Source organism: Anopheles funestus, assembly GCF_943734845.2.
Source record: "Anopheles funestus chromosome X unlocalized genomic scaffold, idAnoFuneDA-416_04 X_unloc_119, whole genome shotgun sequence".
NCBI classification, from domain to species: domain Eukaryota; kingdom Metazoa; phylum Arthropoda; class Insecta; order Diptera; family Culicidae; genus Anopheles; species Anopheles funestus.
This window is the reverse complement of record NW_026045060.1, coordinates 35,064-53,140: the sequence shown is the minus strand read 5'-3', so window position 1 is coordinate 53,140 and position 18,077 is coordinate 35,064. Positions and strand designations below refer to the sequence as shown.

General features: G+C 37.6%; 1 protein-coding gene and 1 long non-coding RNA gene across 28 annotated transcripts; one reads left to right on the top strand and one right to left on the bottom strand.

The window, feature by feature from the left end:
- Positions 1-879: 879 nt before the first annotated feature.
- On the bottom strand, positions 880-17,821 carry LOC125772825 (uncharacterized). Of its 4 annotated transcripts, none has more exons than XR_007419680.1 (4): positions 17,795-17,821; positions 15,644-17,263; positions 2,310-3,353; positions 880-1,245 (listed from the first exon to the last, which is right to left on the bottom strand). It is a non-coding gene; the product is annotated as an uncharacterized LOC125772825 (long non-coding RNA). The 4 variants fall into 4 exon arrangements; XR_007419677.1 differs by lacking the exon at positions 880-1,245 and adding an exon at positions 1,609-2,291 and having other exon boundaries at positions 2,823-3,353; XR_007419679.1 differs by lacking the exon at positions 880-1,245 and adding an exon at positions 1,609-2,291 and having other exon boundaries at positions 2,823-3,371; positions 15,662-17,263.
- On the top strand, positions 5,942-15,531 carry LOC125772823 (uncharacterized). 24 transcript variants are annotated; one of them, XM_049444188.1, is made up of 5 exons: positions 5,943-6,732; positions 7,490-8,244; positions 11,837-12,025; positions 12,969-13,157; positions 13,724-14,153. In XM_049444188.1, the coding sequence occupies exons 2-5, from the start codon at positions 7,549-7,551 to the stop codon at positions 14,132-14,134; spliced, it is 1,485 nt and encodes a 494-aa protein (XP_049300145.1). In that variant the 5' UTR covers positions 5,943-6,732; positions 7,490-7,548; the 3' UTR covers positions 14,135-14,153. The 24 variants fall into 24 exon arrangements, 13 of the variants coding, with proteins under 13 accessions (XP_049300147.1, XP_049300145.1, XP_049300142.1 ...); XM_049444185.1 differs by having other exon boundaries at positions 12,780-13,157; XM_049444191.1 differs by having other exon boundaries at positions 5,943-6,921; positions 8,056-8,244; positions 12,780-13,157.
- Positions 17,822-18,077: the final 256 nt, after the last annotated feature.

Sequence of the window (18,077 nt, the reverse complement as noted above, 5' to 3'; positions counted from 1 at the left end):
CCGTTCAACCCCGGTGCCACGTTTCAACCTATTTTTGCCCATATCTCAGTCATTTACCGACCGATTTTGGATTTTCTTTGTGATTTGGATAGATCTCGACAAATGCAAGCTAAAAGTCTTCCACGACCATGTGCTCCCGATGTCGGGCAAAAAAGTTATTCGCGACCTAAGCTTTTTCTTTCACCTGCCATAACTCGGCCAATTTTCAACATTTTCTCGATCTTTCTTCAGAATTAGATGCGTCCTCGTGACGCGCTACAAAAAGTTGTTCCACGACAATGCGCTCCGATGCCGGCAAAAAAGTTATTCGCGGTACAAAGTTTGGTGCACCAAGTGTTGTTTTCCATACAAAATGTTCACATTTGCACCTATTCTTCGATGTAACTCGGTGAATTTTCAACATTTTTCCAAAATTTCTTCTGTTTTAGTTACATCTCGTGAAATTCTACCAAAAAGTATTCTACACCCATGTGCTCAGACGTAGGGCACAAAAGTTATTCGCGAAAAACCTCTATTTCAACCTATTACAACCCCGTTCAACCCCGGTGCCACGTTTCAACCTATTTTTGCCCATATCTCAGTCATTTACCGACCGATTTTGGATTTTCTTTGTGATTTGGATAGATCTCGACAAATGCAAGCTAAAAGTCTTCCACGACCATGTGCTCCGATGTCGGGCAAAAAAGTTATTCGCGACCTAAGCTTTTTCTTTCACCTGCCATAACTCGGCCAATTTTCAACATTTTCTCGATCTTTCTTCAGAATTAGATGCGTCTCGTGACGCGCTACAAAAAGTTGTTCCACGACAATGCGCTCCGATGCCGGGCAAAAAAGTTATTCGCGTACAAAGTTTGGTGCACCAAGTGTTGTTTTTCCATACAAAATGTTCACATTTGCACCTATTCTTCGATGTAACTCGGTGAATTTTCAACATTTTTCCAAAATTTCTTCTGTTTTAGTTACATCTCGTGAAATTCTACCAAAAAGTATTCTACACCCATGTGCTCAGACGTAGGGCACAAAAGTTATTCGCGAAAAACCTCTATTTCAACCTATTTCAACCCCGTTCAACCCCGGTGCCACGTTTCAACCTATTTTTGCCCATATCTCAGTCATTTACCGACCGATTTTGGATTTTCTTTGTGATTTGGATAGATCTCGACAAATGCAAGCTAAAAGTCTTCCACGACCATGTGCTCCGATGTCGGGCAAAAAGTTATTCGCGACCTAAGCTTTTTCTTTCACCTGCCATAACTCGGCCAATTTTTCAACATTTTCTCGATCTTTCTTCAGAATTAGATGCGTCTCGTGACGCGCTACAAAAAGTTGTTCCACGACAATGCGCTCCGATGCCGGGCAAAAAAGTTATTCGCGGTACAAAGTTTGGTGCACCAAGTGTTGTTTTCCATACAAAATGTTCACATTTGCACCTATTCTTCGATGTAACTCGGTGAATTTTCAACATTTTTCCAAATTTCTTCTGTTTTAGTTACATCTCGTGAAATTCTACCAAAAAGTATTCTACACCCATGTGCTCAGACGTAGGGCACAAAAGTTATTCGCGAAAAACCTCTATTTCAAACCTATTTCAACCCCGTTCAACACCCCGGTGCCACGTTTCAACCTATTTTTGCCCATATCTCAGTCATTTACCGACCGATTTTGGATTTTCTTTGTGATTTGGATAGATCTCGACAAATGCAAGCTAAAAGTCTTCCACGACCATGTGCTCCGATGTCGGGCAAAAAAGTTATTCGCGACCTAAGCTTTTTCTTTCACCTGCCATAACTCGGCCAATTTTCAACATTTTCTCGATCTTTCTTCAGAATTAGATGCGTCTCGTGACGCGCTACAAAAAGTTGTTCCACGACAATGCGCTCCGATGCCGGCAAAAAAGTTATTCGCGGTACAAAGTTTGGTGCACCAAGTGTTGTTTTCCATACAAAATGTTCACATTTGCACCTATTCTTCGATGTAACTCGGTGAATTTTCAACATTTTTCCAAAATTTCTTCTGTTTTAGTTACATCTCGTGAAATTCTACCAAAAAGTATTTTACACCCATGTGCTCAGACGTAGGGCACAAAAGTTATTCGCGAAAAACCTCTATTTCAACCTATTTCAACCCCGTTCAACCCCGGTGCCACGTTTCAACCTATTTTTGCCCATATCTCAGTCATTTACCGACCGATTTTGGATTTTCTTTGTGATTTGGATAGATCTCGACAAATGCAAGCTAAAAGTCTTCCACGACCATGTGCTCCGATGTCGGGCAAAAAAGTTATTCGCGACCTAAGCTTTTTCTTTTACCTGCCATAACTCGGCCAATTTTCAACATTTTCTCGATCTTTCTTCAGAATTAGATGCGTCTCGTGACGCGCTACAAAAAGTTATTCCACGACCATGCGCTCCAATGCCGGGCAAAAAAGTTATTCGCGGTACAAAGTTTGGTGCACCAACTGTTGTTTTCCATACAAAATGTTCACATTTGCACCTATTCTTCGATGTAACTCGGTGAATTTTCAACATTTTTCCAAAATTTCTTCTGTTTTAGTTACATCTCGTGAAATTCTACCAAAAAGTATTCTACACCCATGTGCTCAGACGTAGGGCACAAAAGTTATTCGCGAAAAACCTCTATTTCAACCTATTTCAACCCCGTTCAACCCCGGTGCCACGTTTCAACCTATTTTTGCCCATATCTCAGTCATTTACCGACCGATTTTGGATTTTCTTTGTGATTTGGATAGATCTCGATAAATGCAAGCTAAAAGTCTTCCACGACCATGTGCTCCGATGTCGGGCAAAAAAGTTATTCGCGACCTAAACTTTTTCTTTAACCTGCCATAACTCGGTCAATTTTCAACATTTTCTCGATCTTTCTTCAGAATTAGATGCGTCTCGTGACGCGCTACAAAAAGTTGTTCCACGACCATGCGCTCCGATGCCGGGCAAAAAAGTTATTCGCGGTACAAAGTTTGGTGCACCAACTGTTGTTTTCCATACAAAATGTTCACATTTGCACCTATTCTTCGATGTAACTCGGTGAATTTTCAACATTTTTCCAAAATTTCTTCTGTTTTAGTTACATCTCGTGAAATTCTACCAAAAAGTATTCTACACCCATGTGCTCAGACGTAGGGCACAAAAGTTATTCGCGAAAAACCTCTATTTCAACCTATTTCAACCCCGTTCAACCCCGGTGCCACGTTTCAACCTATTTTTGCCCATATCTCAGTCATTTACCGACCGATTTTGGATTTTCTTTGTGATTTGGATAGATCTCGACAAATGCAAGCTAAAAGTCTTCCACGACCATGTGCTCCGATGTCGGGCAAAAAAGTTATTCGCGACCTAAGCTTTTTCTTTCACCTGCCATAACTCGGCCAATTTTCAACATTTTCTCGATCTTTCTTCAGAATTAGATGCGTCTCGTGACGCGCTACAAAAAGTTGTTCCACGACAATGCGCTCCGATGCCGGGCAAAAAAGTTATTCGCGGTACAAAGTTTGGTGCACCAAGTGTTGTCTTCCATACAAAATGTTCAATGTACGGGTACCCGACTCTAGTAAAAAAGTGAAATTTTTTACTAGTTACCAACTTTTGCAAATTATCATCGGATATCACTTTTCATGGTCTATAGTAAGTTCTTATCACGTTTTAGTAGTTTTTGAAAAAAAAATTTTTTTGAACTTTTCAAAATTTTGCAAAACCAAAACTTTTTAGGCGGTTTTTTGTATGGAGCGTTACTAGTCTCGGGGTCACTTTTTGACCAAAAAACCACTATATATCATTCGAAAGGTAATTTCAAGGGCTACAAAAAATTGTTCTACGGCACCCCCCTCCGACGTCTAGTATTCGAGTTATTGGCCAAAAACCATCACTTGAGCGATTTTTCGTTCAGGGTACCCGACTCTAGTAAAAAAGTGAAATTTTTCTCGATTGACCAAGTGTTGCAAATGACCATCGGATTTCACTTTTTATGGTCTATAGTGAGTTCTGATCACGATTTGGTACTTTTTGAAAAAAATTTTTTGACGCACTTTTCAAAATTTTGCAAAACCAAAACTTTTTAGGCGGTTTTGTGTATGGAGGGTTACTAGTCTCGGGGTCACTGTTTGACCAAAAAACCACTATATATCATTCGAAAGGTAATTTCAAGGGCTACAAAAAATTGTTCTACGGCACCCCCCTCCGACGTCTAGTATTCGAGTTATTGGCCAAAAACCGCAACTATAGCGGTTTTTCGTACAGGGTACCCGACTCTAGTAAAATGATGCGATTTTTACTAGTCTAGGAACTTTTTGGTCAAAAAATCAAGTATATGTCATTCGATAGATAATTTCAAGGGCTACCAAAAATTGTTCTACGGCACCCCCTTCGACGCCTAGTATTCGAGTTATTAGCCAAAAACCGCAACTTAAGCGATTTTTCGTTCAGGGTACCCGACTCTAGTAAAAAAGTGAAATTTTTCTCGATTGACCAAGTGTTGCAAATGACCATCGGATTTCACTTTTTATGGTCTATAGTGAGTTCTGATCACGATTTGGTACTTTTTGAAAAAATTTTTTTGACGCACTTTTCAAAATTTTGCAAAACCAAAACTTTTTAGGCGGTTTTGTGTATGGAGGGTTACTAGTCTCGGGGTCACTTTTTGACCAAAAAACCACTATATATCATTCGAAAGGTAATTTCAAGGGCTACAAAAAATTGTTCTACGGCACCCCCCTCCGACGTCTAGTATTCGAGTTATTGGCCAAAAACCGCAACTATAGCGGTTTTTCGTACAGGGTACCCGACTCTAGTAAAATGATGCGATTTTTACTAGTCTAGGAACTTTTTGGTCAAAAAATCAAGTATATGTCATTCGATAGATAATTTCAAGGGCTACCAAAAATTGTTCTACGGCACCCCCCTCCGACGTCTAGTATTCGAGTTATTGGCCAAAAACCATCACTTGAGCGATTTTTCGTTCAGGGTACCCGACTCTAGTAAAAAAGTGAAATTTTTCTCGATTGACCAAGTGTTGCAAATGATCATCGGATTTCACTTTTTATGGTCTATAGTGAGTTCTGATCACGATTTGGTACTTTTTGAAAAAATTTTTTTGACGCACTTTTCAAAATTTTGCAAAACCAAAACTTTTTAGGCGGTTTTGTGTATGGAGGGTTACTAGTCTCGGGGTCACTTTTTGACCAAAAAACCACTATATATCATTCGAAAGGTAATTTCAAGGGCTACAAAAAATTGTTCTACGGCACCCCCCTCCGACGTCTAGTATTCGAGTTATTGGCCAAAAACCATCACTTGAGCGATTTTTCGTTCAGGGTACCCGACTCTAGTAAAAAAGTGAAATTTTTCTCGATTGACCAAGTGTTGCAAATGATCATCGGATTTCACTTTTTATGGTCTATAGTGAGTTCTGATCACGATTTGGTACTTTTTGAAAAAATTTTTTTGACGCACTTTTCAAAATTTTGCAAAACCAAAACTTTTTAGGCGGTTTTGTGTATGGAGGGTTACTAGTCTCGGGGTCACTGTTTGACCAAAAAACCACTATATATCATTCGAAAGGTAATTTCAAGGGCTACAAAAAATTGTTCTACGGCACCCCCCTCCGACGTCTAGTATTCGAGTTATTGGCCAAAAACCGCAACTATAGCGGTTTTTCGTACAGGGTACCCGACTCTAGTAAAATGATGCGATTTTTACTAGTCTAGGAACTTTTTGGTCAAAAAATCAAGTATATGTCATTCGATAGATAATTTCAAGGGCTACCAAAAATTGTTCTACGGCACCCCCCTCCGACGCCTAGTATTCGAGTTATTAGCCAAAAACCGCAACTTAAGCGATTTTTCGTTCAGGGTACCCGACTCTAGTAAAAAAGTGAAATTTTTCTCGATTGACCAAGTGTTGCAAATGATCATCGGATTTCACTTTTTATGGTCTATAGTGAGTTCTGATCACGATTTGGTACTTTTTGAAGAAATTTTTTTGACGCACTTTTCAAAATTTTGCAAAACCAAAACTTTTTAGGCGGTTTTGTGTATGGAGGGTTACTAGTCTCGGGGTCACTTTTTGACCAAAAAACCACTATATATCATTCGAAAGGTAATTTCAAGGGCTACAAAAAATTGTTCTACGGCACCCCCCTCCGACGTCTAGTATTCGAGTTATTGAGGAAAAACAGTTTATAGTTAATTTTTCACTCGATTTTTCACCATGTATCGCACATTACTCCGGTTCTATACATTGGATCGTCTATCTTTAAGATTTTATGGGTAGTTCCAACTGTTTGCTACATTTCATCCGTACATCACAAAGCGATTCAATGTCTGTGCTAGAAGTTATTAGAGGGATAAAAAAAATTACCCTTGGCTTTGCCCCGTAAAATTTTACCCATTTTGCCACTTTGGATCCTTATAACTCGGTCAGTTTCCAATGGATCTTCAATTGTAGCACATATTTGGATAGATCTGGTCATTAGCTACCAAAAGTTATTCTACGCCGATGTGCTAAGTTGTCTGTGGAAAAAGTTATTCAAGGTACAAAGACTTAACATTTTCTCAACTTTTCCAAAAAATTCCTCATTTTGCCACTTTGGATCCTTATAACTCGGTCAGTTTCCAATGGATCTTCAATTGTAGCACATATTTGGATAGATCTGGTCATTAGCTACCAAAAGTTATTCTACGCCGATGTGCTAAGTTGTCTGTGGAAAAAGTTATTCGAGGTACAAAGACTTAACATTTTCTCAACTTTTCCAAAAAAATTCCTCATTTTGCCACTTTGGATGCTTATAACTCGGTCAGTTTCCAATGGATCTTCAATTGTAGCACATATTTGGATAGATCTGGTCATTAGCTACTAAAAGTTATTCTACGCCGATGTGCTAAGTTGTCTGTGGAAAAAGTTATTCGAGGTACAAAGACTTAACATTTTCTCAACTTTTCCAAAAAAAATTCCTCATTTTGCCACTTTGGATGCTTATAACTCGGTCAGTTTCCAATGGATCTTCAATTGTAGCACATATTTGGATAGATCTGGTCATTAGCTACTAAAAGTTATTCTACGCCGATGTGCTAAGTTGTCTGTGGAAAAAGTTATTTGAGGTACAAAGACTTAACATTTTCTCAATTTTTCCTAAAAAATTCCTCATTTTGCCACTTTGGATGCTTATAACTCGGTCAGTTTCCAATGGATCTTCAATTGTAGCACATATTTGGATAGATCTGGTCATTAGCTACCAAAAGTTATTCTACGCCGATGTGCTAAGTTGTCTGTGGAAAAAGTTATTCGAGGTACAAAGACTTAACATTTTCTCAATTTTTCCAAAAAAATTCCTCATTTTGCCACTTTGGATGCTTATAACTCGGTCAGTTTCCAATGGATCTTCAATTGTAGCACATATTTGGATAGATCTGGTCATTAGCTACTAAAAGTTATTCTACGCCGATGTGCTAAGTTGTCTGTGGAAAAAGTTATTTGAGGTACAAAGACTTAACATTTTCTCAATTTTCCTAAAAAATTCCTCATTTTGCCACTTTGGATGCTTATAACTCGGTCAGTTTCCAATGGATCTTCAATTGTAGCACATATTTGGATAGATCTGATCATTAGCTACCAAAAGTTATTCTACGCCGATGTGCTAAGTTGTCTGTGGAAAAAGTTATTTGAGGTACAAAGACTTAACATTTTCTCAATTTTTCCTAAAAAATTCCTCATTTTGCCACTTTGGATGCTTATAACTCGGTCAGTTTCCAATGGATCTTCAATTGTAGCACATATTTGGATAGATCTGGTCATTAGCTACCAAAAGTTATTCTACGCCGATGTGCTAAGTTGTCTGTGGAAAAAGTTATTCGAGGTACAAAGACTTAACATTTTCTCAATTTTTCCAAAAAAATTCCTCATTTTGCCACTTTGGATGCTTATAACTCGGTCAGTTTCCAATGGATCTTCAATTGTAGCACATATTTGGATAGATCTGGTCATTAGCTACCAAAAGTTATTCTACGCTGATGTGCTAAGTTGTCTGTGGAAAAAGTTATTCGAGGTACAAAGACTTAACATTTTCTCAACTTTTCCAAAAAAATTCCTCATTTTGCCACTTTGGATGCTTATAACTCGGTCAGTTTCCAATGGATCTTCAATTGTAGCACATATTTGGATAGATCTGATCATTAGCTACCAAAAGTTATTCTACGCCGATGTGCTAAGTTGTCTGTGGAAAAAGTTATTCGAGGTACAAAGACTTAACATTTTCTCAACTTTTCCAAAAAAATTCCTCATTTTGCCACTTTGGATGCTTATAACTCGGTCAGTTTCCAATGGATCTTCAATTGTAGCACATATTTGGATAGATCTGGTCATTAGCTACCTAAAAGTTATTCTACGCCGATGTGCTAAGTTGTCTGTGGAAAAAGTTATTCGAGGTACAAAGACTTAACATTTTCTCAACTTTTCCAAAAAAATTCCTCATTTTGCCACTTTGGATGCTTATAACTCGGTCAGTTTCCAATGGATCTTCAATTGTAGCACATATTTAGATAGATCTGGTCATTAGCTACCAAAAGTTATTCTACGCCGATGTGCTAAGTTGTCTGTGGAAAAAGTTATTCGAGGTACAAAGACTTAACATTTTCTCAACTTTTCCAAAAAATTCCTCATTTTGCCACTTTGGATGCTTATAACTCGGTCAGTTTCCAATGGATCTTCAATTGTAGCACATATTTGGATAGATCTGGTCATTAGCTACCTAAAAGTTATTCTACGCCGATGTGCTAAGTTGTCTGTGGAAAAAGTTATTCGAGGTACAAAGACTTAACATTTTCTCAACTTTTCCAAAAAAATTCCTCATTTTGCCACTTTGGATGCTTATAACTCGGTCAGTTTCCAATGGATCTTCAATTGTAGCACATATTTGGATAGATCTGATCATTAGCTACCAAAAGTTATTCTACGCCGATGTGCTAAGTTGTCTGTGGAAAAAGTTATTCGAGGTACAAAGACTTAACATTTTCTCAACTTTTCCAAAAAAATTCCTCATTTTGCCACTTTGGATGCTTATAACTCGGTCAGTTTCCAATGGATCTTCAATTGTAGCACATATTTGGATAGATCTGGTCATTAGCTACCAAAAGTTATTCTACGCCGATGTGCTAAGTTGTCTGTGGAAAAAGTTATTCGAGGTACAAAGACTTAACATTTTCTCAACTTTTCCAAAAAAATTCCTCATTTTGCCACTTTGGATGCTTATAACTCGGTCAGTTTCCAATGGATCTTCAATTGTAGCACATATTTAGATAGATCTGGTCATTAGCTACCAAAAGTTATTCTACGCCGATGTGCTAAGTTGTCTGTGGAAAAAGTTATTCGAGGTACAAAGACTTAACATTTTCTCAACTTTTCCAAAAAATTCCTCATTTTGCCACTTTGGATGCTTATAACTCGGTCAGTTTCCAATGGATCTTCAATTGTAGCACATATTTGGATAGATCTGGTCATTAGCTACCTAAAAGTTATTCTACGCCGATGTGCTAAGTTGTCTGTGGAAAAAGTTATTCGAGGTACAAAGACTTAACATTTTCTCAACTTTTCCAAAAAAATTCCTCATTTTGCCACTTTGGATGCTTATAACTCGGTCAGTTTCCAATGGATCTTCAATTGTAGCACATATTTAGATAGATCTGGTCATTAGCTACCAAAAGTTATTCTACGCCGATGTGCTAAGTTGTCTGTGGAAAAAGTTATTCGAGGTACAAAGACTTAACATTTTCTCAACTTTTCCAAAAAATTCCTCATTTTGCCACTTTGGATGCTTATAACTCGGTCAGTTTCCAATGGATCTTCAATTGTAGCACATATTTGGATAGATCTGGTCATTAGCTACTAAAAGTTATTCTACGCCGATGTGCTAAGTTGTCTGTGGAAAAAGTTATTTGAGGTACAAAGACTTAACATTTTCTCAATTTTTCCTAAAAAATTCCTCATTTTGCCACTTTGGATGCTTATAACTCGGTCAGTTTCCAATGGATCTTCAATTGTAGCACATATTTGGATAGATCTGGTCATTAGCTACCAAAAGTTATTCTACGCCGATGTGCTAAGTTGTCTGTGGAAAAAGTTATTCGAGGTACAAAGACTTAACATTTTCTCAATTTTTCCAAAAAAATTCCTCATTTTGCCACTTTGGATGCTTATAACTCGGTCAGTTTCCAATGGATCTTCAATTGTAGCACATATTTGGATAGATCTGGTCATTAGCTACCAAAAGTTATTCTACGCCGATGTGCTAAGTTGTCTGTGGAAAAAGTTATTTGAGGTACAAAGACTTAACATTTTCTCAATTTTTTAAAAAAATTCCTCATTTTGCCACTTTGGATGCTTATAACTCGGTCAGTTTCCAATGGATCTTCAATTGTAGCACATATTTGGATAGATCTGGTCATTAGCTACCAAAAGTTATTCTACGCCGATGTGCTAAGTTGTCTGTGGAAAAAGTTATTCGAGGTACAAAGACTTAACATTTTCTCAACTTTTCCAAAAAAAATTCCTCATTTTGCCACTTTGGATGCTTATAACTCGGTCAGTTTCCAATGGATCTTCAATTGTAGCACATATTTGGATAGATCTGGTCATTAGCTACCAAAAGTTATTCTACGCCGATGTGCTAAGTTGTCTGTGGAAAAAGTTATTCGAGGTACAAAGACTTAACATTTTCTCAACTTTTCCAAAAAAAATTCCTCATTTTGCCACTTTGGATGCTTATAACTCGGTCAGTTTCCAATGGATCTTCAATTGTAGCACATATTTGGATAGATCTGATCATTAGCTACCAAAAGTTATTCTACGCCGATGTGCTAAGTTGTCTGTGGAAAAAGTTATTTGAGGTACAAAGACTTAACATTTTCTCAATTTTTCCTAAAAAATTCCTCATTTTGCCACTTTGGATGCTTATAACTCGGTCAGTTTCCAATGGATCTTCAATTGTAGCACATATTTGGATAGATCTGGTCATTAGCTACCAAAAGTTATTCTACGCCGATGTGCTAAGTTGTCTGTGGAAAAAGTTATTCGAGGTACAAAGACTTAACATTTTCTCAATTTTTCCAAAAAAATTCCTCATTTTGCCACTTTGGATGCTTATAACTCGGTCAGTTTCCAATGGATCTTCAATTGTAGCACATATTTGGATAGATCTGCTCATTAGCTACCAAAAGTTATTCTACGCCGATGTGCTAAGTTGTCTGTGGAAAAAGTTATTTGAGGTACAAAGACTTAACATTTTCTCAATTTTTTAAAAAAATTCCTCATTTTGCCACTTTGGATGCTTATAACTCGGTCAGTTTCCAATGGATCTTCAATTGTAGCACATATTTGGATAGATCTGGTCATTAGCTACCAAAAGTTATTCTACGCCGATGTGCTAAGTTGTCTGTGGAAAAAGTTATTAGAGGTACAAAGACTTAACATTTTCTCAACTTTTCCAAAAAAATTCCTCATTTTGCCACTTTGGATGCTTATAACTCGGTCAGTTTCCAATGGATCTTCAATTGTAGCACATATTTGGATAGATCTGGTCATTAGCTACCAAAAGTTATTCTACGCCGATGTGCTAAGTTGTCTGTGGAAAAAGTTATTCGAGGTACAAAGACTTAACATTTTCTCAACTTTTCCAAAAAAAATTCCTCATTTTGCCACTTTGGATGCTTATAACTCGGTCAGTTTCCAATGGATCTTCAATTGTAGCACATATTTGGATAGATCTGGTCATTAGCTACCAAAAGTTATTCTACGCCGATGTGCTAAGTTGTCTGTGGAAAAAGTTATTTGAGGTACAAAGACTTAACATTTTCTCAATTTTTCTAAAAAAATTCCTCATTTTGCCACTTTGGATGCTTATAACTCGGTCAGTTTCCAATGGATCTTCAATTGTAGCACATATTTGGAAAGATCTGCTCATCAGCTACCAAAAGTTATTCTACGCCGATGTGCTAAGTTGTCTGTGGAAAAAGTTATTTGAGGTACAAAGACTTAACATTTTCTCAACTTTTCCAAAAAAATTCCTCATTTTGCCACTTTGGATGCTTATAACTCGGACAGTTTCCAATGGATCTTCAATTGTAGCACATATTTGGATAGATCTGGTCATTAGCTACCAAAAGTTATTCTACGCCGATGTGCTAAGTTGTCTGTGGAAAAAGTTATTCGAGGTACAAAGACTTAACATTTTCTCAACTTTTCCAAAAAATTCCTCATTTTGCCACTTTGGATGCTTATAACTCGGTCAGTTTCCAATGGATCTTCAATTGTAGCACATATTTGGATAGATCTGGTCATTAGCTACCAAAAGTTATTCTACGCCGATGTGCTAAGTTGTCTGTGGAAAAAGTTATTTGAGGTACAAAGACTTAACATTTTCTCAACTTTTCCAAAAAAATTCCTCATTTTGCCACTTTGGATGCTTATAACTCGGTCAGTTTCCAATGGATCTTCAATTGTAGCACATATTTGGATAGATCTGGTCATTAGCTACCAAAAGTTATTCTACGCCGATGTGCTAAGTTGTCTGTGGAAAAAGTTATTCGAGGTACAAAGACTTAACATTTTCTCAACTTTTCCAAAAAATTCCTCATTTTGCCACTTTGGATGCTTATAACTCGGTCAGTTTCCAATGGATCTTCAATTGTAGCACATATTTGGATAGATCTGGTCATTAGCTACCAAAAGTTATTCTACGCCGATGTGCTAAGTTGTCTGTGGAAAAAGTTATTCGAGGTACAAAGACTTAACATTTTCTCAACTTTTCCAAAAAAATTCCTCATTTTGCCACTTTGGATGCTTATAACTCGGTCAGTTTCCAATGGATCTTCAATTGTAGCACATATTTGGATAGATCTGGTCATTAGCTACCAAAAGTTATTCTACGCTGATGTGCTAAGTTGTCTGTGGAAAAAGTTATTCGAGGTACAAAGACTTAACATTTTCTCAACTTTTCCAAAAAAATTCCTCATTTTGCCACTTTGGATGCTTATAACTCGGTCAGTTTCCAATGGATCTTCAATTGTAGCACATATTTGGATAGATCTGGTCATTAGCTACCAAAAGTTATTCTACGCCGATGTGCTAAGTTGTCTGTGGAAAAAGTTATTTGAGGTACAAAGACTTAACATTTTCTCAATTTTTCTAAAAAAATTCCTCATTTTGCCACTTTGGATGCTTATAACTCGGTCAGTTTCCAATGGATCTTCAATTGTAGCACATATTTGGATAGATCTGGTCATTAGCTACCAAAAGTTATTCTACGCCGATGTGCTAAGTTGTCTGTGGAAAAAGTTATTCGAGGTACAAAGACTTAACATTTTCTCAACTTTTCCAAAAAAATTCCTCATTTTGCCACTTTGGATGCTTATAACTCGGTCAGTTTCCAATGGATCTTCAATTGTAGCACATATTTAGATAGATCTGGTCATTAGCTACCAAAAGTTATTCTACGCCGATGTGCTAAGTTGTCTGTGGAAAAAGTTATTCGAGGTACAAAGACTTAACATTTTCTCAACTTTTCCAAAAAATTCCTCATTTTGCCACTTTGGATGCTTATAACTCGGTCAGTTTCCAATGGATCTTCAATTGTAGCACATATTTGGATAGATCTGGTCATTAGCTACTAAAAGTTATTCTACGCCGATGTGCTAAGTTGTCTGTGGAAAAAGTTATTTGAGGTACAAAGACTTAACATTTTCTCAATTTTTCCTAAAAAATTCCTCATTTTGCCACTTTGGATGCTTATAACTCGGTCAGTTTCCAATGGATCTTCAATTGTAGCACATATTTGGATAGATCTGGTCATTAGCTACCAAAAGTTATTCTACGCCGATGTGCTAAGTTGTCTGTGGAAAAAGTTATTCGAGGTACAAAGACTTAACATTTTCTCAATTTTTCCAAAAAAATTCCTCATTTTGCCACTTTGGATGCTTATAACTCGGTCAGTTTCCAATGGATCTTCAATTGTAGCACATATTTGGATAGATCTGGTCATTAGCTACCAAAAGTTATTCTACGCCGATGTGCTAAGTTGTCTGTGGAAAAAGTTATTTGAGGTACAAAGACTTAACATTTTCTCAATTTTTTAAAAAAATTCCTCATTTTGCCACTTTGGATGCTTATAACTCGGACAGTTTCCAATGGATCTTCAATTGTAGCACATATTTGGATAGATCTGGTCATTAGCTACCAAAAGTTATTCTACGCCGATGTGCTAAGTTGTCTGTGGAAAAAGTTATTCGAGGTACAAAGACTTAACATTTTCTCAACTTTTCCAAAAAAATTCCTCATTTTGCCACTTTGGATGCTTATAACTCGGTCAGTTTCCAATGGATCTTCAATTGTAGCACATATTTGGATAGATCTGGTCATTAGCTACCAAAAGTTATTCTACGCCGATGTGCTAAGTTGTCTGTGGAAAAAGTTATTCGAGGTACAAAGACTTAACATTTTCTCAACTTTTCCAAAAAAAATTCCTCATTTTGCCACTTTGGATGCTTATAACTCGGTCAGTTTCCAATGGATCTTCAATTGTAGCACATATTTGGATAGATCTGATCATTAGCTACCAAAAGTTATTCTACGCCGATGTGCTAAGTTGTCTGTGGAAAAAGTTATTCGAGGTACAAAGACTTAACATTTTCTCAACTTTTCCAAAAAAATTCCTCATTTTGCCACTTTGGATGCTTATAACTCGGTCAGTTTCCAATGGATCTTCAATTGTAGCACATATTTGGATAGATCTGGTCATTAGCTACCTAAAAGTTATTCTACGCCGATGTGCTAAGTTGTCTGTGGAAAAAGTTATTCGAGGTACAAAGACTTAACATTTTCTCAACTTTTCCAAAAAAAATTCCTCATTTTGCCACTTTGGATGCTTATAACTCGGTCAGTTTCCAATGGATCTTCAATTGTAGCACATATTTGGATAGATCTGGTCATTAGCTACCAAAAGTTATTCTACGCCGATGTGCTAAGTTGTCTGTGAAAAAAGTTATTCGAGGTACAAAGACTTAACATTTTCTCAACTTTTCCAAAAAAATTCCTCATTTTGCCACTTTGGATGCTTATAACTCGGTCAGTTTCCAATGGATCTTCAATTGTAGCACATATTTGGATAGATCTGGTCATTAGCTACCAAAAGTTATTCTACGCCGATGTGCTAAGTTGTCTGTGGAAAAAGTTATTTGAGGTACAAAGACTTAACATTTTCTCAATTTTTCTAAAAAAATTCCTCATTTTGCCACTTTGGATGCTTATAACTCGGTCAGTTTCCAATGGATCTTCAATTGTAGCACATATTTGGAAAGATCTGCTCATCAGCTACCAAAAGTTATTCTACGCCGATGTGCTAAGTTGTCTGTGGAAAAAGTTATTCGAAAAAGTAGCTTCTAATACTTTGAATGGCTTATACGAATTGCCTACCTTCAGGCTGATTTCTCGCGATTCGCATTTCAATTTCTATTTTTGACTATATCTCAGTCATTTACCGACCGATTTTGGATTTTCTTTGTGATTTGGATAGATCTCGATAAATGCAAGCTAAAAGTCTTCCACGACCATGTGCTCCGATGTCGGGCAAAAAAGTTATTCGCGACCTAAACTTTTTCTTTCACCTGCCATAACTCGGTCAATTTTCAACATTTTCTCGATCTTTCTTCAGAATTAGATGCGTCTCGTGACGCGCTACAAAAAGTTGTTCCACGACCATGCGCTCCGATGCCGGGCAAAAAAGTTATTCGCGGTACAAAGTTTGGTGCACCAACTGTTGTTTTCCATACAAAATGTTCACATTTGCACCTATTCTTCGATGTAACTCGGTGAATTTTCAACATTTTTCCAAAATTTCTTCTGTTTTAGTTACATCTCGTGAAATTCTACCAAAAAGTATTCTACACCCATGTGCTCAGACGTAGGGCACAAAAGTTATTCGCGAAAAACCTCTATTTCAACCTATTTCAACCCCGTTCAACCCCGGTGCCACGTTTCAACCTATTTTTGCCCATATCTCAGTCATTTACCGACCGATTTTGGATTTTCTTTGTGATTTGGATAGATCTCGACAAATGCAAGCTAAAAGTCTTCCACGACCATGTGCTCCGATGTCGGGCAAAAAAGTTATTCGCGACCTAAGCTTTTTCTTTCACCTGCCATAACTCGGCCAATTTTCAACATTTTCTCGATCTTTCTTCAGAATTAGATGCGTCTCGTGACGCGCTACAAAAAGTTGTTCCACGACAATGCGCTCCGATGCCGGGCAAAAAAGTTATTCGCGGTACAAAGTTTGGTGCACCAAGTGTTGTTTTCCATACAAAATGTTCACATTTGCACCTATTCTTCGATGTAACTCGGTGAATTTTCAACATTTTTCCAAAATTTCTTCTGTTTTAGTTACATCTCGTGAAATTCTACCAAAAAGTATTCTACACCCATGTGCTCAGACGTAGGGCACAAAAGTTATTCGCGAAAAACCTGTTTTATGTACCGATTTGTGTCCACCGAGTAAGGTGCCTATTTCAACCCCGTTCAACCCCGGTGCCACGTTTCAACCTATTTTTGCCCATATCTCAGTCATTTACCGACCGATTTTGGATTTTCTTTGTGATTTGGATAGATCTCGACAAATGCAAGCTAAAAGTCTTCCACGACCATGTGCTCCGATGTCGGGCAAAAAAGTTATTCGCGACCTAAGCTTTTTCTTTCACCTGCCATAACTCGGCCAATTTTCAACATTTTCTCGATCTTTCTTCAGAATTAGATGCGTCTCGTGACGCGCTACAAAAAGTTGTTCCACGACAATGCGCTCCGATGCCGGGCAAAAAAGTTATTCGCGGTACAAAGTTTGGTGCACCAAGTGTTGTTTTCCATACAAAATGTTCACATTTGCACCTATTCTTCGATGTAACTCGGTGAATTTTCAACATTTTTCCAAAATTTCTTCTGTTTTAGTTACATCTCGTGAAATTCTACCAAAAAGTATTTTACACCCATGTGCTCAGACGTAGGGCACAAAAGTTATTCGCGAAAAACCTCTATTTCAACCTATTTCAACCCCGTTCAACCCCGGTGCCACGTTTCAACCTATTTTTGCCCATATCTCAGTCATTTACCGACCGATTTTGGATTTTCTTTGTGATTTGGATAGATCTCGACAAATGCAAGCTAAAAGTCTTCCACGACCATGTGCTCCGATGTCGGGCAAAAAAGTTATTCGCGACCTAAGCTTTTTCTTTTACCTGCCATAACTCGGCCAATTTTCAACATTTTCTCGATCTTTCTTCAGAATTAGATGCGTCTCGTGACGCGCTACAAAAAGTTATTCCACGACCATGCGCTCCAATGCCGGGCAAAAAAGTTATTCGCGGTACAAAGTTTGGTGCACCAACTGTTGTTTTCCATACAAAATGTTCACATTTGCACCTATTCTTCGATGTAACTCGGTGAATTTTCAACATTTTTCCAAAATTTCTTCTGTTTTAGTTACATCTCGTGAAATTCTACCAAAAAGTATTCTACACCCATGTGCTCAGACGTAGGGCACAAAAGTTATTCGCGAAAAACCTCTATTTCAACCTATTTCAACCCCGTTCAACCCCGGTGCCACGTTTCAACCTATTTTTGCCCATATCTCAGTCATTTACCGACCGATTTTGGATTTTCTTTGTGATTTGGATAGATCTCGATAAATGCAAGCTAAAAGTCTTCCACGACCATGTGCTCCGATGTCGGGCAAAAAAGTTATTCGCGACCTAAACTTTTTATTTAACCTGCCATAACTCGGTCAATTTTCAACATTTTCTCGATCTTTCTTCAGAATTAGATGCGTCTCGTGACGCGCTACAAAAAGTTGTTCCACGACCATGCGCTCCGATGCCGGGCAAAAAAGTTATTCGCGGTACAAAGTTTGGTGCACCAACTGTTGTTTTCCATACAAAATGTTCACATTTGCACCTATTCTTCGATGTAACTCGGTGAATTTTCAACATTTTTCCAAAATTTCTTCTGTTTTAGTTACATCTCGTGAAATTCTAC